Here is a 20,531-nt window from a genome sequence, read left to right on the forward strand (position 1 = left end):
GGTCGCTATGGGTCGCTCTGGGGCTGGGCTGTGTGTCTGAATGTCTGTCTATGGGTCGCTATGGGTCGCTATGGGGCAGGGCTGTGTGTCTGAATGTCTGTCTATGGGTCGCTATGGGTCGCTCTGGGGCTGGGCTGTGTGTCTGAATGTCTGTCTATGGGTCGCTATGGGTCGCTATGGGGCAGGCGGCGGACGGGCCGTGGGTGTGCGGCCGTACGGAGGCGGAGGCGCGGCTGAAAGCGGCCAAAGAGTTCGGAGTGCCGCCCCACAGCGTCCGTCTGATGCAGGGTGAGCTTATGGGGCCCGCGCTGTGGGGCGGGGATATGGGGTCGGGGGGGGTTGTGGGGCTATGGGGGGTTATGGGGTCAGGAGGGGTATGGGGTCGGGAGGGGTATGGGGTGATGGGGGTTATGGGGTCAGCACTGTGGGGCGGGGATATGGGGGGCTATGGGGTCGGGGGGTTGTGGGGCTATGGGGGGTTATGGGGTCAGGGGGGGTATGGGGTGATGGGGGTTATGGGGTCAGCGCTGTGGGGCGGGGATATGGGGGGCTATGGGGTCAGGGGGAGTTATGGGGTCGGGGATATGGGGTCGGGGGGGTTGTGGGGCTATGTGGGGTTATGGGGTCAGCGCTGTGGGGTGGGGATATGGGGGGCTATGGGGTCAGGGGGGGTTATGGGGTCGGGGATATGGGGTCGGGGGGGTTGTGGGGCTATGGGGGGTTATGGGGCCCGCGCTGTGGGGCGGGGATATGGGGTCAGGGGGGGTTGTGGGGCTATGGGGGGTTGTGGGGCTATGGGGGGTTATGGGGTCGGCGCTGTGGGGCGGGGATATGGGGGGCTATGGGGTCAGGGGGGGTTGTGGGGCTATGGGGGGTTGTGGGGTCAGGGGGGGCTATGGGGTCAGCGCTGTGGGGCGGGGATATGGGGTCGGGGGGGGCTTTGGAGTTGGGGGGGGGTATGGGGTCATGGGGTCGGGGGGGGTTATGGGGTTATGGGGGGTTATGGGGGCTATGGGGTCAGGGGGGTATGGGGTCGGGGGGGTATGGGGTCAGGGGGGGTTGTGGGGCTATGGGGGGTTATGGGGTCAGGAGGGGTATGGGGTCGGGGGGGGTATGGGGTGATGGGGGTTATGGGGCCCGCGCTTTGGGGTGGGGATATGGGGGGCTATGGGGTCGGGGGGTTGTGGGGCTATGGGGGGTTATGGGGTCAGGGGGGGTATGGGGTGATGGGGGTTATGGGGTCAGCGCTGTGGGGCGGGGATATGGGGGGCTATGGGGTCAGGGGGAGTTATGGGGTCGGGGATATGGGGTCGGGGGGGTTGTGGGGCTATGTGGGGTTATGGGGTCAGCGCTGTGGGGCGGGGATATGGGGGGCTATGGGGTCGGGGGGGGTTGTGGGGCTATGGGGGGTTATGGGGTCAGGGGGGGCTATGGGGTCAGGGGAGGGTTGTGGGGCTATGGGGGGTTATGGGGGGGGGGGGCTATGGGGTCAGGGTGGGGGTTGTGGGGCTATGGGGGGTTATGGGGTCAGGGGGTGCTATGGGGTCAGCGCTGTGGGGCGGGGATATGGGGTCGGGGGGGGCTTTGGAGTTGGGGGGGGTATGGGGTCATGGGGTCGGAGGGGGTTATGGGGTTATGGGGGCTTATGGGGGCTATGGGGTCAGGGGGGTATGGGGTCGGGGGGGTATGGGGTCAGGGGGGGTTGTGGGGCTATGGGGGGTTGTGGGGCTATGGGGGGTTATGGGGTCAGGAGGGGTATGGGGTCGGGGGGGGTATGGGGTGATGGGGGTTATGGGGCCCGCGCTTTGGGGTGGGGATATGGGGGGCTATGGGGTCAGGGGGGGTTATGGGGTCGGGGATATGGGGTCGGGGGGGTTGTGGGGCTATGGGGGGTTATGGGGTCGGCGCTGTGGGGCGGGGATATGGGGTCAGGGGGGGTTGTGGGGCTATGGGGGGTTGTGGGGCTATGGGGGGTTATGGGGTCGGCGCTGTGGGGCGGGGATATGGGGTCAGGGGGGGTTGTGGGGCTATGGGGGGTTGTGGGGTCAGGGGGGGCTATGGGGTCAGCGCTGTGGGGCGGGGATATGGGGTCGGGGGGGGCTTTGGAGTTGGGGGGGGGTATGGGGTCATGGGGTCGGAGGGGGTTATGGGGTTATGGGGGGTTATGGGGGCTATGGGGTCAGGGGGTATGGGGTCGGGGGGGTATGGGGTCAGGGGGGGTTGTGGGGCTATGGGGGGTTGTGGGGCTATGGGGGGTTATGGGGTCAGGAGGGGTATGGGGTCGGGGGGGGTATGGGGTGATGGGGGTTATGGGGCCCGCGCTTTGGGGTGGGGATATGGGGGGCTATGGGGTCAGGGGGGGTTATGGGGTCGGGGATATGGGGTCGGGGGGGTTGTGGGGCTATGGGGGGTTATGGGGTCGGCGCTGTGGGGCGGGGATATGGGGGGCTATAGGGTCAGGGAGGGTTATGGGGTCGGGGATATGGGGTCGGGGGGGTTGTGGGGCTATGTGGGGTTATGGGGCCCGCGCTGTGGGGCGGGGATATGGGGTCGGGGGGGGGTTGTGGGGCTATGGGGGGTTGTGGGGCTATGTGGGGTTATGGGGTCAGCGCTGTGGGGCGGGGATATGGGGTCAGGGGGGGTTGTGGGGCTATGGGGGGTTGTGGGGCTATGGGGGGTTATGGGGTCGGCGCTGTGGGGCGGGGATATGGGGTCAGGGGGGGTTGTGGGGCTATGGGGGGTTGTGGGGCTATGGGGGGTTATGGGGTCGGCGCTGTGGGGCGGGGATATGGGGGGCTATGGGGTCAGGGGGGGTTGTGGGGCTATGGGGGGTTGTGGGGTCAGGGGGGGCTATGGGGTCAGCGCTGTGGGGCGGGGATATGGGGTCGGGGGGGGCTTTGGAGTTGGGGGGGGGTATGGGGTCATGGGGTCGGAGGGGGTTATGGGGTTATGGGGGGTTATGGGGGTTATGGGGTCAGGGGGGGCTATGGGGCGCGCGCTGTGGGGCGGGGATATGGGGTCGGGGGGGGTATGGGGTCAGGGGGGGCTATGGGGTCTGGGGGGGTTGTGGGGTCAGGGGGGGGTTGTGGGGTCAGCGCTGTGGGGCGGGGATATGGGGTCGGGGGGGGTATGGGGTCGGGGGGGGGTATGGGGCTATGGGGTCAGGGGGTTTATGGGGTCAGCGCTGTGGGGTGCGGGTATGGGGTCGGAGGGGTGTATGGGGTCAGGGGGGGTTATGGGGTGATGGGGGGTTATGGGGTGATGGGGGTATAAGGTCAGCGCTGTGGGGTGGGGATATGGGGTCGGGGGGGTATGGGGTGATGGGGGTTATGGGGTCAGCGCTGTGGAGTGGGGATATGGGGGGTTATGAGGTGATGGGGGTTATGGGGTTATGTGGGGTCAGCAGGGATATGGGGTGGGGGTATGGGGTTGGGGGGGGGTTATGGGGTGATGGGGGTTATGGGGCTATGGGGGGTTATGGAGTCGGGGGGGTTGATAGGGGGTTATGGGGTCGGGAGGGTGTGAGTTTAGGTTGGGATATGGGGTCGGGGGGGTTATGGGGTCGGGGGGGGTATGGGGGGTTATGGGGTGATGGGTGTTATGGGGTTATGGGGGGTTATGGGGGCTATGGGGTCTGGGAGGGTTATGGGGTCAGGGGGGGCTGTGGGGTCAGGGGGCTATGGGGTTAGGGGAGGCTATGGGGGGTTATGGGGTGATGGGGGTTATGGGGTGATGGGGGGTTATGGGGGCTATGGGGTCAGGGGGGGTTGTGGGGTCAGGGGAGACTATGGGGGGCTATGGGGTCAGGGGGGGTTATGGGGTCAGGGGGGCTATGGGGGTTATGGGGTCAGGGGGGGTTATGGGGTCGCGGGGGGTTATGGGGTGGGGGGGGTTAGGGGGGTTAGGGGGTCGGGGTGGGGTTATGGGGTCAGGGGGGGCAATGGGGGGCTATGGGGGGTTATGGGGCTATGGGGGGGTATGGGGTGATGGTGGTTATGGGGTTATTGGGGTTATGGGGGCTATGGGGTCAGGGGGGGTTATGGGGTCAGGGGGGGTTGTGGGGGCTGTGGGGTCGGGGGGTTACGGGGTCAGGGGGGGTTGTGGGGTCAGGGGAGACTCTGGGGGGCTATGGGGTCGGGGGTGCTGTGGGTCACTGCTGGGTCACTTATGGGTCACTGGCGGGGCGCTGTGGGGCGCTGCCGTGTCACTTGTGGGGCGCAGACGAGGACGTCCTGGACACGTGGTTCTCCTCCGGGCTGTTCCCCTTCTCCATCTTCGGGTGGCCGCAGCAGGTGGGATATGGGGCAGATATGGGGCGGAGGGGATGGGGGGCGCTGCCCCACTGCGCTCCATTCAGAACAGTTCTCCCATCGTGCCCCACTGATCCCATTGATAACACTGAGCCCCATTGATAGCACTGAGCCCCACTGTTAACACTGAGCCCCACTGATCCCATTGATAACACTGAGCCCCATTGATAGCACTGAGCCCCACTGTTAACACTGAGCCCCACTGATCCCATTGATAACCCTGAGCCCCATTGATAACCCTGAGCCCCATTGATAGCACTGAGCCCCATTGATAACACTGATCCCATTGATAACCCTGAGCCCCACTGATCCCATTGATAACACTGAGCCCCACTGATAACACTGAGCCCCATTGATAACACTGTGCCCCATTGATAACACTGAACCCCATTGATAACACTGTGCCCCATTGATAACACTGATCCCATTGATAACCCTGATCCCCACTGATAGTGCTGATCCCCATTGATAACGCTGAGCCCCATTGATAACACTGATCCCATTGATAACCCTGAGCCCCACTGATCCCATTGATAACACTGAGCCCCATTGATAACCCTGTACCCCATTGATAACGCTGTGCCGCATTGATAACCCTGAGCCCCATTGATTACACTAAGCCCCGTTGATTACACTGAGCCCCATTGATAAACCTGAGCCCCACTGATCCCATTGATAACACTGAGCCCTATTGATAACATTGATCCCATTGATAGTGCTGTGCCCCATTGATAGTGCTGTGCCCCACTGATAACACTGATCCCATTGATGGCACTGAGCCCCATTGATAACACTAAGCCCCATTGGTAACACTGTGCCCCATTGATAACACTGAGCCCCATTGATAGTGCTGTGCCCCATTGATAACCGTGAACCCCACTGATCCCATTGATAACCCTGAGCCCCACTGATCCCATTGATAACCCTGAGGCCCATTGATAACCCTGAGCCCCATTGATAGCACTGAGCCCCATTGATAACACTGAGCCCCATTGGTAACACTGTGCCCCATTGATAGTGCAGTGCCCCATTGATGACACTGTGCCCCACTGATCCCATTGATAACACTGAGCCCCATTGATAGTGCTGTGCCCCATTGATAGTGCTGTGCCCCATTAATAACCGTGAACCCCACTGATCCCATTGATAACCCTGAGCCCCATTGATGACATTGATCCCATTGATAACACTGATCCCATTGATAACCCTGAACCGCACTGATCCCATAGATAACGCTGAGCCCCATTGATAACTCTGATCCCATTGATAAGACAGAGCCCCATTGATTGTGCTGTGCCCCATTGGTAACACTGTGCCCCATTGATAACAGTTATCCCATTGTGCCCCACTGATCCCACTGAGCCCATGGATGGCACTGAGCCCCACTGATAACACTGCGCCCCACTGATGCCATTCATAACGCTGAGCCCCATTGATAACACTGCGCCCCACTGAGCCCCATTGATAACACTGCACCCCACTGATCCCATTGATAACACTGTGCCCCATTGATAACCCTGAGCCCCACTGATCCCATTGATAACACTGAGCCCCACTGATAACACTGAGCCCCATTGATAACACTGTGCCCCATTGATAACACTGAACCCCATTGATAACCCTGAGCCCCACTGATCCCATTGATAACACTGATCCCATTGATAACCCTGAGCCCCACTGATCCCATTGATAACACTGAGCCCCACTGATAACACTGAGCCCCATTGATAACACTGTGCCCCATTGATAACACTGAGCCCCATTGATAACACTGAGCCCCACTGGTAACACTGTGCCCCATTGATAGTGCAATGCCCCATTGATGACACTGTGCCCCACTGATCCCATTGATAACACTGAGCCCCATTGATAACACTGAGCCCCATTGATAGTGCTGTGCCCCATTGATAACCCTGAGCCCCATTGATAGCACTGAGCCCCATTGATAGTGCTGTGCCCCATTGATAGTGCTGTGCCCCACTGATAACACTGATCCCATTGATGGCACTGAGCCCCATTGATAACACTGAGCCCCATTGATAGTGCTGTGCCCCATTGATAACCGTGAACCCCACTGATCCCATTGATAACCCTGAGCCCCATTGATGACATTGATCCCATTGATAACACTGATCCCATTGATAACCCTGAACCGCACTGATCCCATTGATAACGCTGAGCCCCATTGATAACTCTGATCCCATTGATAAGACAGAGCCCCATTGATTGTGCTGTGCCCCATTGGTAACACTGTGCCCCATTGATATCAGTTATCCCATTGTGCCCCACTGATCCCATTGAGCCCATGGATGGCACTGAGCCCCATTGATAACACTGCGCCCCACTGATGCCATTGATAACACTGAGCCCCATTGATAACCCTGAGCCCCACTGATCCCATTGATAACACTGAGCCCCACTGATAACGCTGAGCCCCATTGATAACCCTGAGCCCCATTGATAACGCTGAGCCCCACTGATAACACGGGAGGTGGTCGACATGGGGAAGGGGGGGGGGAGGTGACCCCGGGAGGGGGGGAGGTGACACTGGAGGGTGGGGGACATAAAGGTGAGGTGACCCGGGAGGGGGGGTGGTGACCCCTCCCCCCCAACGACCCCCCCCTCACCCCGACCCCCAGAGCGAGGAGCTGTCGGTGTTCTAATGGGGGGGGGCGGGGGTTGACATGAGGAAGGGGGGGGGGGGAGGTGACATTGGGGGGGGAAGGTGACCCCGGGGGGGGGAGGTGACACTGAGGTCCCCCCAACGCCCCCCCCCCCAGAGCGAGGAGCTGCCGGTGTTCTAATGGGGGGGGGGCGGGGGTTGACATGAGGAAGGGGGGGGGGGAGGTGACCCCGGGGGGGGGGGGAGGGGGGGACACTGAGGGGGGGGGGGTAAAGGTGAGGTGACCCGGGAGGGGGGGGGGGGGTGACCCCGGGGGGGGGGGAGGGGGGGACACTGAGGGGGGGGGGGGGGTAAAGGTGAGGTGACCCGGGAGGGGGGGGGGGGGTGACCCCTCCCCTCAATGCCGCCCCCCCCCCTCGACCCCCCCCCAGAGCAAGGAGCTGTCGGTGTTCTAATGGGGGGGGGGGGGAGGGGGGAAATTGGAGGGGGCGGATGTAAAGGTGAGGTGACACTGAGGGGGGGGGGGAGGGAGGTGACATTGGGGGGGGACACATAAAGGTGAGGTGACCCGGGGGGGGGGGGGGGGTGGTGACATTGGGGTGGGGGGACGTAAAGGTGAGGTGACCCGGGGGGGGGTGGTGACCCCTCCCCCCCAACGACCCCCCCCCTCCCCCGACCCCCAGAGCGAGGAGCTGTCGGTGTTCTAATGGGGGGGGGGCGGGGGTTGACATGAGGAAGGGGGGGGGGGGAGGTGACATTGGGGGGGGAAGGTGACCCCGGGGGGGGGAGGTGACACTGAGGTCCCCCCAACGCCCCCCCCCCCCAGAGCGAGGAGCTGCCGGTGTTCTAATGGGGGGGGGTTGACATGGGGAAGGGGGGGGGGAGGTGACATTGGGGGGGGAAGGTGACCCCGGGGGGGGGAGGGGGGAGACACTGAGGGGGGGGTGAAGGTGAGGCGACCCGGGAGGGGGGGGGGGGTGACCCCTCCCCCCAACGACCCCCCCCACAGAGTGAGGAGCTGCCGGTGTTCTAATGGGGGGGGGGGGACGGGACATTGGAGGGGGCGGACGTAAAGGTGAGGTGACACTGAGGGGGGGGGGGAGGGAGGTGACATTGGGGGGGGACACATAAAGGTGAGGTGACCCGGCGGGGGGTGGTGACCCCCCCCGCCCCCCAACGCCCCCCCTCCCCCCCCCAGAGCGAGGAGCTGTCGGTGTTCTACCCGGGGGGGGGGGTTGACATGGGGAAGGGGGGGGGGGGGAGGTGACATTGGGGGGGGAAGGTGACCCCGGGGGGGGGAGGTGACACTGAGGTCCCCCCAACGCCCCCCCCCAGAGCGAGGAGCTGTCGGTGTTCTAATGGGGGGGGGGCGGGGGTTGACATGAGGAAGGGGGGGGGGGAGGTGACCCCGGGGGGGGGGAGGGGGGGACACTGAGGGGGGGGGGGTAAAGGTGAGGTGACCCGGGAGGGGGGGGGGGGGTGACCCCGGGGGGGGGAGGGGGGGACACTGAGGGGGGGGGGGGGTAAAGGTGAGGTGACCCGGGAGGGGGGGGGGGTGACCCCTCCCCTCAATGCCGCCCCCCCCCCTCGACCCCCCCCCCAGAGCGAGGAGCTGTCGGTGTTCTAATGGGGGGGGTTGACATGGGGAAGGGGGGGGGGGAGGTGACACTGGAGGGGGGGAGGGGGGAGACACTGAGGGGGGGGTGACCCCTCCCCCCCAACGACCCCCCCCTCGACCCCCCCCAGAGCGAGGAGCTGTCGGTGTTCTACCCGGGGACGCTGCTGGAGACGGGGCACGACATCCTCTTCTTCTGGGTGGCCCGGATGGTGATGCTGGCGCTGGCGCTGACCGGGAAGCTGCCCTTCCGGGAGGTGGGGGCTGGGGGGGGGTCCTTGGGGGGGATTGGGGGGTCGGGGGGGGTCGTGGGGAGGGGATTTGGGGGGTCTTTGGGGCATCTGGGGGGGGTTGGGGGGCTATAGGGGAGTTTTGGGGGGGCTGGTGCTGACAGGGAAGCTGCCCTTCCGGGAGGTGGGGGCTGGGGGTGGTCCTTGGGGGGTCCTTGGGGGGTCGTGGGGGGTCGTTGGGGGTCGTGGGGGGGGTCTTGGGGGGGGTTGGGGGGCTATAGGGGGGTTTTGGGGGGGCTGGTGCTGACAGGGAAGCTGCCCTTCTGGGAGGAGGGGGCTGGGGGGGGTCCTTGGGGGGGGGATTGGGGGGTCGTGGGGGGTCGTGGGGAGGGGATTTGGGGGGCTTTGGGGGGGCTGGTGCTGACAGGGAAGCTGCCCTTCCGGGAGGTGGGGGCTGGGGTGGGGCGTGGGGGGGGTTGGGGGGTCGGGGGGGGGTCATGGGGGGTCGTGGGGAGGGGATTTGGGGGGGTTTGGGGGGTCTTTGGGGGGCTTTGGGGGGGCTGGTGCTGACAGGGAAGCTGCCCTTCCGGGAGGTGGGGGCTGGGGGGGGGCGTGGGGGGGTCCTTGGGGGGTCGTGGGGGGTCGTGGGGGGGGGATTTGGGGGGGGTTGGGGGTGTTTTGGGTGGGGTTTGGGGGCTATAGGGGGGTTTTGGGGGGGCTGGTGCTGACAGGGAAGCTGCCCTTCCGGGAGGTGGGGGCTGTGGGGGGTCCTTGGGGGGGATTGGGGGGTCGTGGGGGGGGAGAGGGGGTCGGGGGGGCCTTTTGGGGGGAGGTTTGGGGGGTCTTGGGGGGTGTTGGGGGGCTATAGGGGGGTTGGTGCTGACAGGGAAGCTGCCCTTCCGGGAGGTGGGGGCTGGGGGGGGGTCGAGGGGGGGGTTTGGGGGGTCGTGGGGGGTCGTGGGGGGGGGATTTGGGGGGGGTTGGGGGTGTTTTGGGTGGGGTTGGGGGGCTATAGGGGGGTTTTGGGGGGACTGGTGCTGACATGGAAGCTGCCCTTCCGGGAGGTGGGGGCTGGGGGGGGGCGTGGGGGGGTCCTTGGGGGGTCGTGGGGGGTCGTGGGGGGGGGATTTGGGGGGGGTTGGGGGTGTTTTGGGTGGGGTTGGGGGGCTATAGGGGGGTTTTGGGGGGGCTGGTGCTGACAGGGAAGCTGCCCTTCCGGGAGGAGGGGGCTGGGGGGGGCGTGGGGGGGTCCGAGGGGGGTCGGGGGGGGTCGTGGGGGGGGGATTTGGGGGGGGTTGGGGGTGTTTTGGGTGGGGTTTAGGGGCTATAGGGGGGTTTTGGGGGGGCTGGTGCTGACAGGGAAGCTGCCCTTCCGGGAGGTGGGGGCTAGGGGGGGTCCTTGGGGGGGGATTGGGGGGTCGTGGGGGGGGAGAGGGGGTCGGGGGGGCCTTTTGGGGGGAGGTTTGGGGGGTCTTGGGGGGTGTTGGGGGGCTATAGGGGGGCTGGCGCTGACAGGGAAGCTGCCCTTCCGGGAGGTGGGGGCTGGGGGGGGGTCGAGGGGGGGGTTTGGGGGGTCGTGGGGGGGGAGAGGGGGTCGGGGGGGCCTTTTGGGGGGAGGTTTGGGGGGTCTTGGGGGGTGTTGGGGGGCTATAGGGGGGCTGGCGCTGACAGGGAAGCTGCCCTTCCGGGAGGTGGGGGCTGGGGGGGGGTCGAGGGGGGGGGATTTGGGGGGGGTTGGGGGTGTTTTGGGTGGGGTTGGGGGGCTATAGGGGGGTTTTGGGGGGACTGGTGCTGACATGGAAGCTGCCCTTCCGGGAGGAGGGGGCTGGGGGGGGCGTGGGGGGGATTGGGGGGGTCGTGGGGGGGGGTTTGGGGGGTCTTTGGGGTGTCTTGGGGGGGGTTGAGGGGCTATAGGGGGGCTGGCGCTGACAGGGAAGCTGCCCTTCCGGGAGGTGGGGGCTGGGGGGGGGTCGAGGGGGGGGTTTGGGGGGTCGTGGGGGGTCGTGGGGGGGGGATTTGGGGGGGGTTGGGGGTGTTTTGGGTGGGGTTGGGGGGCTATAGGGGGGTTTTGGGGGGACTGGTGCTGACAGGGAAGCTGCCCTTCCGGGAGGAGGGGGCTGGGGGGGGGGCGTGGGGGGGTCCGGGGGGGGTCGTGGGGGGGGGATTTGGGGGGGGTTGGGGGTGTTTTGGGTGGGGTTGGGGGGCTATGGGGGGTTTTGGGGGGGCTGGTGCTGACAGGGAAGCTGCCCTTCCGGGAGGTGGGGGCTGGGGGGGGGCGTGGGGGGGGTTGGGGGGGTCGTGGGGGGTCGTGGGGGGGGGATTTGGGGGGGGTTGGGGGGCTATAGGGGGGTTTTGGGGGGGCTGGTGCTGACAGGGAAGCTGCCCTTCTGGGAGGAGGGGGCTGGGGGGGGTCCTTGGGGGGGGATTGGGGGGTCGTGGGGGGGGAGAGGGGGTCGGGGGGGCCTTTTGGGGGGAGGTTTGGGGGGTCTTGGGGGGTGTTGGGGGGCTATAGGGGGGCTTTGGGGGGGGCTGGAGCTGACCAGGAAGCTGCCCTTCCGGGAGGTGGGGGCTGGGGGGGTCCTTGGGGGGGGATTGGGGGGTCGTGGGGGGGGAGAGGGGGTCGGGGGGGCCTTTTAAGGAGGGGTTTGGGGGGTCTGGATGGGGGTTTGGGGGGTCTTTGGGGTGTCTTGGGGGGGGTTGGGGGGCTATAGGGGGTTATAAGGAGGGGCTGGTGCTGACAGGGAAGCTGCCCTTCCGGGAGGTGGGGGCTGGGGGGGGTCGAGGGGGGGGCTGGGGGGGTCGTGGGGGGTCGTGGGGGGGGGATTTTGGGGGGGGTTGGGGGTGTTTTGGGTGGGGTTGGGGGGCTATAGGGGGGTTTTGGGGGGGCTGGTGCTGACATGGAAGCTGCCCTTCCGGGAGGTGGGGGCTGGGGGGGGGCGTGGGGGGGTCCTTGGGGGTCGTGGGGGGGGGATTTGGGGGGGGTTGGGGGTGTTTTGGGTGGGGTTTGGGGGCTATAGGGGGGTTTTGGGGGGGCTGGTGCTGACAGGGAAGCTGCCCTTCCGGGAGGTGGGGGCTGGGGGGGGTCCTTGGGGGGGGATTGGGGGGTCGTGGGGGGGAGAGGGGGTCGGGGGGGCCTTTTAAGGAGGGGTTTGGGGGTCTGGATGGGGGTTTGGGGGGTCTTTGGGGTGTCTTGGGGGGGGTTGGGGGGCTATAGGGGGTTATAAGGAGGGGCTGGTGCTGACAGGGAAGCTGCCCTTCCGGGAGGTGGGGGCTGTGGGGGGGGCGTGGGGGGGTCCTTGGAGGGTCGGGGGGGTCATGGGGGGTCGTGCGGAGGGGATTTGGGGGGGTTTGGGGGGTCTTTGGGGGGCTTTGGGGGGGCTGGTGCTGACAGGGAAGCTGCCCTTCTGGGAGGAGGGGGCTGGGGGGTCGTGGGGGGCATTGGGGGGTCGTGGGGGGGGGATTTGGGGGGGGGTGGGGGTGTTTTGGGTGGGGTTTGGGGGCTATAGGGGGGTTTTGGGGGGGCTGGTGCTGACAGGGAAGCTGCCCTTCCGGGAGGAGGGGGCTGGGGGGGGTCCTTGGGGGGGATTGGGGGGTTTTGGGGGTCGTGGGGGGGGGATTTGGGGGGGGTTGGGGGTGTTTTGGGTGGGGTTTGGGGGCTATAGGGGGGTTTTGGGGGGGCTGGTGCTGACAGGGAAGCTGCCCTTCCGGGAGGTGGGGGCTGGGGGGGGTCCTTGGGGGGGTCCTTGGGGGGTCGTGGGGGGGAGAGGGGGTCGGGGGGGCCTTTTAAGGAGGGGTTTGGGGGGTCTGGATGGGGGTTTGGGGGGTCTTTGGGGTGTCTTGGGGGGGGTTGGGGGGCTATAGGGGGTTATAAGGAGGGGCTGGTGCTGACAGGGAAGCTGCCCTTCCGGGAGGTGGGGGCTGGGGGGGGGCGTGGGGGGGTCCGGGGGGGGTCGTGGGGAGGGGATTTGGGGGGGTTTGGGGGGGCTATAGGGGGGTTTTGGGGGGGCTGGTGCTGACAGGGAAGCTGCCCTTCCGGGAGGTGGGGGCTGGGGGGGGGCGTGGGGGGGGATTGGGGGGTCGGGGGGGGTCATGGGAGGTCGTGGGGAGGGGATTTGGGGGGCTTTGGGGGGGCTGGTGCTGACAGGGAAGCTGCCCTTCTGGGAGGAGGGGGCTGGGGGGGTCGTGGGGGGCATTGGGGGGTCGTGGGGGGGGGATTTGGGGGGGGGTGGGGGTGTTTTGGGTGGGGTTTGGGGGCTATAGGGGGGTTTTGGGGGGGCTGGTGCTGACAGGGAAGCTGCCCTTCCGGGAGGTGGGGGCTGGGGGGGGCGTGGGGGGGATTGGGGGGGTCGTGGGGGGTCGTGGGGGGTCGTGGGGGGGGGAATTTGGGGGGGGGTGGGGGGCTATAGGGGGGCTTTGGGGGGGGCTGGAGCTGACCAGGAAGCTGCCCTTCCGGGAGGTGGGGGCTGGGGGGGTCGTGGGGGGGTCCTTGGGGGGTCGTGGGGGGGAGAGGGGGTCGGGGGGGCCTTTTAAGGAGGGGTTTGGGGGGTCTGGATGGGGGTTTGGGGGGTCTTTGGGGTGTCTTGGGGGGGGTTGGGGGGCTATAGGGGGTTATAAGGAGGGGCTGGTGCTGACAGGGAAGCTGCCCTTCTGGGAGGTGGGGGCTGGGGGGGGCGTGGGGGGGATTGGGGGGGTCGTGGGGGGTCGTGGGGGGTCGTGGGGGGGGGAATTTGGGGGGGGGTGGGGGGCTATAGGGGGCTTTGGGGGGGGCTGGAGCTGACCAGGAAGCTGCCCTTCCGGGAGGTGGGGGCTGGGGGGTCGTGGGGAGGTCCTTGGGGGGTCGTGGGGGGGAGAGGGGGTCGAGGGGGCCTTTTAAGGAGGGGTTTTGGGGGGTCTGGATGGGGGTTTGGGGGGTCTTTGGGGTGTCTTGGGGGGGTTGGGGGACTATAGGGGGTTATAAGGAGGGGCTGGTGCTGACAGGGAAGCTGCCCTTCCGGGAGGTGGGGGCTGGGGGGGTCGTGGGGGGCATTGGGGGGTCGTGGGGGGGGGATTTGGGGGGGGGTGGGGGTGTTTTGGGTGGGGTTTGGGGGCTATAGGGGGGTTTTGGGGGGGGTTGGTGCTCACAGGGAAGCTGCCCTTCCGGGAGGTGGGGGCTGGGGGGGGGCGTGGGGGGGACTGGGGGGGTCCTTGGGGGGTCGTGGGGGGGGGGTTGGGGGGTTTTGGGGTGTCTTGGGGGGGGTTGAGGGGCTATAGGGGGGCTGGCGCTGACAGGGAAGCTGCCCTTCCGGGAGGTGGGGGCTGTGGGGGGGGTCGTGGGGGCATTGGGGGGTCGTGGGGGGGGGATTTGGGGGGGGGGGTGGGGGTGTTTTGGGTGGGGTTTGGGGGCTATAGGGGGGTTTTGGGGGGCCTAGGGGGGGAGAGGGGGGGCTTTGGGGTGTCTTGGGGGGGCTCTGGGGGCTATAGGGGGGTTTTTGGGGGCCGAGGGAGGGAGAGGGGGGTCTTTGGGGTGTCTTTGGGAGGGGGTTGGGGGGCTATAGGGGGGTTTTGGGGGCTGGGGGGGGGTCCTTGGGGGGTCGTGGGGGGGGTTGGGGGGCTATAGGGGGGTTTTGGGGGGCCTAGGGGGGGAGAGGGGGGGCTTGGGGGGGGCTTTCCGTGTCTTGGGGGGGGTTGGGGGGCTATAGGGGGGGGAGAGGGGGGGATTGGGGGGGGTCTTTGGGGTGTCTTGGGAGGGGTTGGGGGGCTATAGGGGGGTTTGGGGGTTCTTTGGGGCATCTGAGGGGGGTTGGGGGCTATAGGGGGGTTTGGGGGGTCTATGGGTGGAGAGGGGGGGCTTGGGGGGGTCTTTGGGGCATCGGGGGGGGTTGGGGGGGCTTTGGGGGGTATCTGAGGGGGGAGAAGGGGGGCTTGGGGGGTCTTTGGGGTGTCTTGGAGGGGTTTGGGGGGATATAGAGGGGTTTTGGGGGGCCCGAAGGGGGTTTTTGGGGGGGTTGAGGGGGGGCTTTGGGGGGGGTTGGGGGCTATAGGGGGGTTTTGGGGGGCCGAGGGGGGTCCTTGGGGGTCGTGGGGGGGGTTGGGGGGCTATAGGGGGGTTTTGGGGGGCCGAGGGGGGTCTTTGGGGTGTCTTTGGGGGGGGGTTGGGGGGTTACAAGGGGGTTTTGGGGGGCCGAGGGGGGGAGAGGGGGGCTTCGGGGGGGCTTTGGGGCGTCTGGGGGTCTTTGGGGGGGGGGGGTTGGGGGCTGAGGGGGGCTGGGGGGGGTCATGGGGCGGTTTAGGGGTGTTGTGGGGGGTCAGGGGGCCTTTTGGGGGGGTTTGGGGTTTCTTTGGGGCATCTGAGTGGGGTTGGGGGGCTAAGGGGGGGGTGAGGGGGGGCTTTGGGGGGTCGTGGGGGGGGGTTGGGGGGCTATAGGGGGGTTTTGGGGGGCTGGGGGGGTCCTTGGGGGGTCGTGGGGAGGGTTGGGGGGCTATAGGGGGGTTTTGGGGGGCCTAGGGGGGGAGAGGGGGGTCTTTGGGGTGTCTTGGGAAGGGTTGGGGGGCTATAGGGGGGTTTGGGGGGCTGGGGGGGGTCCTTGGGGGGTCGTGGGGGTCTTTGGGACATCGGGGGGGGTTGGGGAGGCTTTGGGGGGTATCTGAGGGAGGAGAAGGGGGGTTTGGGGGGTCTTTGGGGCGTCTTGGGGGGGGTTGGGGGGCTATAGGGGGGTTTGGGGGGCTGGGGGGGTCCTTGGGGGGTCGTGGGGGGGGTTGGGGGGCTATAGGGGGGTTTTGGGGGGCTGGGGGGGTCCTTGGGGGGTCGTGGGGGGGGTTGGGGGGCTATAGGGGGGTTTTGGGGGGCCTAGGGGGGGAGAGGGGGGTCTTTGGGGTGTCTTGGGAAGGGTTGGGGGGCTATAGGGTGGTTTTGGGGGGCCTATGGGGGGAGAGGGGGGGCTCGGGGGGGTCTTTGGGGCATCGGGGGGGGTTGGGGAGGCTTTGGGGGGTATCTGAGGGGGGAGAAGGGGGGTTTGGGGGGTCTTTGGGGCGTCTTGGGGGGGTTTGGGGGGATATAGAGGGGTTTGGGGGGCCGAAGGGGGTTTTGGGGGGGTTGAGGGGGGGCTTTGGGGGGGGTTGGGGGGCTATAGGGGGGTTTTGGGGGGCCTAGGGGGGGAGAGGGGGGGCTTGGGGGGGTCTTTGGGGGTCTCCGTAGGGGTTTTGGGGGGGCTCTGGGGGCTGTTTTGGGGGGCTCTTTTGGGGGGGTCTTTGGGGGGTGTTTTGGGGTCTCTGTAGGGGTTTTGGGGGGCTCTTTTGTGGGGCTCTTTGGGGGGGCTTTGGGGGGCTTCTGGGGTGTTCTGTAGGGGGATGTTTGGGGGGGGTCTTTGGGGGGTTCTGGGGGGTCTTTGGGGCATCTTTGGGGGGCTTTGGGGTGCTCTTTAGGGGGATGTTTGGGGGGGCTCCTTGGGGGGGTGTTTGGGGGGTTGTGGAGGTATTTGGGGGGGCTTTTTTGGGGGGGTCTTTGGGGGGTGTTTTGGGGTCTCTGTAGGGATTTTGGGGGGCTCTTTTGTGGGGCTCTTTGGGGGGGCTTTGGGGGGCTTCTGGGGTGCTCTTTGGGGGATGTTTTGGGGGGCTCTTTGGGGGGTTCTGGGGGGTCTTTTGGGGGGCTCTTTTGGGGGTCTTTGGGGGTCTCTGTAGGGGTTTTGGGGGGCTCTGGGGTGTCTTTTGGGGGGCTCTTTTGGGGGGGCTTTGGGGGGCTCTTTAGGGGGATGTTTGGGGGGGCTCTTTGGGGGGGCTTTGGGGGTTCTGGTGGGGTTCTGGTGGGTCTTTGGGGGGTTTTGGGGGGGTCTTTGGGGGTCTCTGTAGGCGTTTTGGGGGGGCTGTTTTGGGGGGCTCTTTTGGGGGTCTTTGGGGAGTTCTCGGGGGGTCTTTTGGGGGTGTTTGGGGGTCTCTGTAGGGGTTTGGGGGGGCTGTTTTGGGGGGCTCTTTTGGGGGGCTTTGGGGGCTTCTGGGGTACTCTGTAGGGGATGTTTGGGGGGGCTCTTTTGGGGGGCTATAGGGGGGTTCTGGGGGGTCTTTGGGGGCTCTTCTGGGGGGTCTTTGGGGTTCTTTGGGGGGCTCTTTGGGGGGGCTTTGGGGGTCTCTGTAGGGGTTTTGGGGGGGCTCTGGGGTGTCTTTTGGGGGGCTCTTTGGGGGTCTTTGGGGGGCTTCTGGGGTGCTCTTTAGGGGATGTTTGGGGGTTTTTTTTGGGGGGGCTTTTGGGGTGCTCTTTAGGGGATGTTTGGGGGGGTTTTTGGGGACTCTTGGGGGTCTTTGGGGTTCTCTGTAGGGGTTTTGGGGGGGCTCTGGGGGCTGTTTTGGGGGGCTCTTTGGGGGGGCTTTGGGGGTCTTCTGGGGTGCTCTTAGGGGGATGTTCTGGGGGGCTCTTTGGGGAGTTCTGGGGGGTCTTTGCGGGGGCTTTGGGGGGCTTCTGGGGTGCTCTTTAGGGGGATGTTTGGGGGGGCTCTTTGGGGGGTTCTGGGGGGTCTTTGGGGCATCTTTGGGGGGCTTCTGGGGTGCTCTTTAGGGGGATGTTTGGGGGGGCTCCTTGGGGGGGCATTTGGGGGGTTGTGGCGGTATTTTGGGGGGGCTTTTTTGGGGGGCTCTTTGGGGGGTGTTTTGGGGTCTCTGTAGGGATTTTGGGGGGCTCTTTTGTGGGGCTCTTTGGGGTGGCTTTGGGGGGCTTCTGGGGTGCTCTTAGGGGGATGTTTGGGGGGGTCTTTGGGGGGTCTTTTGGGGGACTCTTTTGGGGGTCTTCGGGGGTCTCTGTAGGGGTTTTGGGGGGGCTCTGGGGTGTCTTTTGGGGGGGCTTTGGGGGGCTCTTTAGGGGGATGTTTGGGGGGGCTCTTTTGGGGGGTCTTTGGGGGGTTCTGGTGGGGTTCTGGAGGGTCTTTGGGGGGTTTTGGGGGGGTCTTTTGGGGGGCTCTTTTGGGGGTCTTTGGGGGTCTCTGTAGGCGTTTTGGGGGGGCTGTTTTGGGGGGCTCTTTTGGTGGTCTTTGGGGAGTTCTCGGGGGGTCTTTTGGGGGGTGTTTGGGGGTCGCTGTAGGGGTTTGGGGGGGCTGTTTTGGGGGGCTGTTTTGGGGGGCTTTGGAGGGCTTCTGGGGTGCTCTTTGGGGGATGTTTGGGGGGGCTCTTTCGGGGGGCTGTAGGGGGGTTCTGGGGGGTCTTTGGTCGGCTCTTCTGGGGGGTCTTTGGGGGATGTTTGTGGGGCTCTTTGGGGGGGCTCTTTTGGGGGGCTTCTGGGGTGCTCTTTAGGGGGATGTTTGGGGGGGCTCCTTGGGGGGGCATTTGGGGGGTTGTGGAGGTATTTTGGGGGGCTTTTTTGGGGGGGTCTTTGGGGGGTGTTTTGGGGTCTCTGTAGGGATTTTGGGGGGGCTCCTTTGGGGGGCTCTTTTGGGGGGCTTTGGGGGGCTTCTGGGGTGCTCTTTGGGGGATGTTTGGGGGGCTCTTTGGGGGGTTCTGAGCGGTCTTTGGGGGGGCTTTGGGGGGCTTCTGGGGTGCTCTTTAGGGGGATGTTTGGGGGGGCTCCTTGGGGGGGTGTTTGGGGGGTTGTGGAGGTATTTTGGTCGGCTCTTCTGGGGGGTCTTTGGGGGATGTTTGGGGGGCTCTTTGGGGGGGCTTTGGGGGGCTTCTGGGGTGCTCTTTAGGGGGATGTTTGGGGGGGCTCTTTGGGGGGCTCTGGGGTGTCTTTTGGGGGGGCTTTGGGGGGCTCTTTAGGGGGATGTTTGGGGGGGCTCTTTTGGGGGGTCTTTGGGGGGTTCTGGTGGGGTTCTGGAGGGTCTTTGGGGGGTTTTGGGGGGGTCTTTTGGGGGGCTCTTTTGGGGGTCTTTGGGGGTCTCTGTAGGCGTTTTGGGGGGGCTGTTTTGTGGGGCTCTTTGGGGGGGCTTTGGGGGGCTTCTGGGGTGTTCTGTAGGGGGATGTTTGGGGGGGCTCTTTGGGGGGTTCTGGGGGTCTTCGGGGGTCTCTGTAGGGGTTTTGGGGGGGCTCTGGGGGCTGTTTGGGGGGGCTCTTTGGGGGGTCTTTGGAGGGCTTCTGGGGTGCTCTGTAGGGGGATGTTTGGGGGGGCTCTTTTGGGGGTCTTTGGGGAGTTCTCGGGGGGTCTTTTGGGGGGTGTTTGGGGGTCTCTGTAGGGGTTTGGGGGGGCTGTTTTGGGGGGCTCTTTTGGGGGGCTTTGGGGGGCTTCTGGGGTACTCTGTAGGGGGATGTTTGGGGGGGCTCTTTCGGGGGGCTATAGGGGGGTTCTGGGGGGTCTTTGGTCGGCTCTTCTGGGGGGTCTTTGGGGTTCTTTGGGGGGCTCTTTGGGGGGGCTTTGGGGGTCTCTGTAGGGGTTTTGGGGGGGCTCTGGGGTGTCTTTTGGGGGGCTCTTTGGGGGTCTTTGGGGGGCTTCTGGGGTGCTCTTTAGGGGATGTTTGGGGGTTTTTTTTGGGGGGGCTTTTGGGGTGCTCTTTAGGGGATGTTTGGGGGGGTTTTTGGGGACTCTTAGGGGGTCTTTGGGGTTCTCTGTAGGGGTTTTGGGGGGGCTCTGGGGGCTGTTTTGGGGGGCTCTTTGGGGGGGCTTTGGGGGTCTTCTGGGGTGCTCTTAGGGGGATGTTCTGGGGGGCTCTTTGGGGAGTTCTGGGGGGTCTTTGCGGGGGGCTTTGGGGGGCTTCTGGGGTGCTCTTTAGGGGGATGTTTGGGGGGGCTCCTTGGGGGGGTGTTTGGGGGGTTGTGGCGGTATTTGGGGGGGCTTTTTTGGGGGGCTCTTTGGGGGGTGTTTTGGGGTCTCTGTAGGGATTTTGGGGGGCTCTTTTGTGGGGCTCTTTGGGGGGGCTTTGGGGGGCTTCTGGGGTGCTCTTTGGGGGATGTTTGGGGGGGTCTTTGGGGGGTCCTGGGGGGGTCTTTTGGGCGACTCTTTTGGGGGTCTTCGGGGGTCTCTGTAGGGGTTTTGGGGGGCTCTGGGGTGTCTTTTGGGGGGGCTTTGGGGGGCTCTTTAGGGGGATGTTTGGGGGGGCTCTTTTGGGGGGTCTTTGGGGGGTTCTGGTGGGGTTCTGGAGGGTCTTTGGGGGGTTTTGGGGGGGTCTTTTGGGGGGCTCTTTTGGGGGTCTTTGGGGGTCTCTGTAGGCGTTTTGGGGGGGCTGTTTTGTGGGGCTCTTTGGGGGGGCTTTGGGGGGCTTCTGGGGTGCTCTTTGGGGGATGTTTGGGGGGGCTCTTTCGGGGGGCTATAGGGGGGTTTTGGGGGGTCTTTGGTCGGCTCTTCTGGGGGGTCTTTGGGGGCTCTTTGGGGGGGCTTTGGAGGGCTTCTGGGGTGCTCTTTAGGGGGATGTTTGGGGGTGCTCCTTGGGGGGGTGTTTGGGGGGTTGTGGCGGTATTTGGGGGGGCTTTTTTGGGGGGGTCTTTGGGGGGTGTTTTGGGGTCTCTGTAGGGATTTTGGGGGGCTCTTTTGTGGGGCTCTTTGGGGGGGCTTTCGGGGGCTTCTGGGGTGCTCTTTGGGGGATGTTTGGGGGGGCTCCTTGGGGGGGTGTTTGGGGGGTTGTGGAGGTATTTTGGGGGGCTTTTTTGGGGGGGTCTTTGGGGGTCTGGGGGTGAAGTGGTGCCCCCCCCCCCCCAGGTGTATCTGCACGCCATCGTGCGGGACGCCCACGGGAGGAAGATGAGCAAATCCCTGGGGAACGTCATCGACCCACTGGATGTCATCGAGGGGATCAGTCTGGAGGTGGGGGGCCATGGGGGGTGGGGGGGGGGATGGGGGGCAGGGGGGGGAATGGGGGGTGGGGGGG

The 20,531-nt window shown here is 66.1% G+C and overlaps 1 protein-coding gene across 1 annotated transcript in view; it reads left to right on the forward strand.

The window, feature by feature from the left end:
• LOC107050659 (valine--tRNA ligase-like) overlaps positions 1-20,491 on the forward strand; it is a gene marked incomplete at its 3' end in the record, with an annotated part of 79,785 nt that extends 59,294 nt beyond the window's left edge. Inside the window, exons 15-18 of the mRNA XM_046901513.1 lie at positions 171-288; positions 4,222-4,292; positions 8,680-8,805; positions 20,363-20,491. Coding sequence (XP_046757469.1) covers positions 171-288; positions 4,222-4,292; positions 8,680-8,805; positions 20,363-20,491 — 444 coding nt within the window. The remainder of the gene's footprint in view (positions 1-170; positions 289-4,221; positions 4,293-8,679; positions 8,806-20,362) is intronic.
• Positions 20,492-20,531: the final 40 nt, after the last annotated feature.

Source organism: Gallus gallus, chromosome 16, assembly GCF_016699485.2.
Source record: "Gallus gallus isolate bGalGal1 chromosome 16, bGalGal1.mat.broiler.GRCg7b, whole genome shotgun sequence".
In the NCBI taxonomy this organism is placed as follows: Eukaryota; Metazoa; Chordata; class Aves; order Galliformes; family Phasianidae; genus Gallus; species Gallus gallus.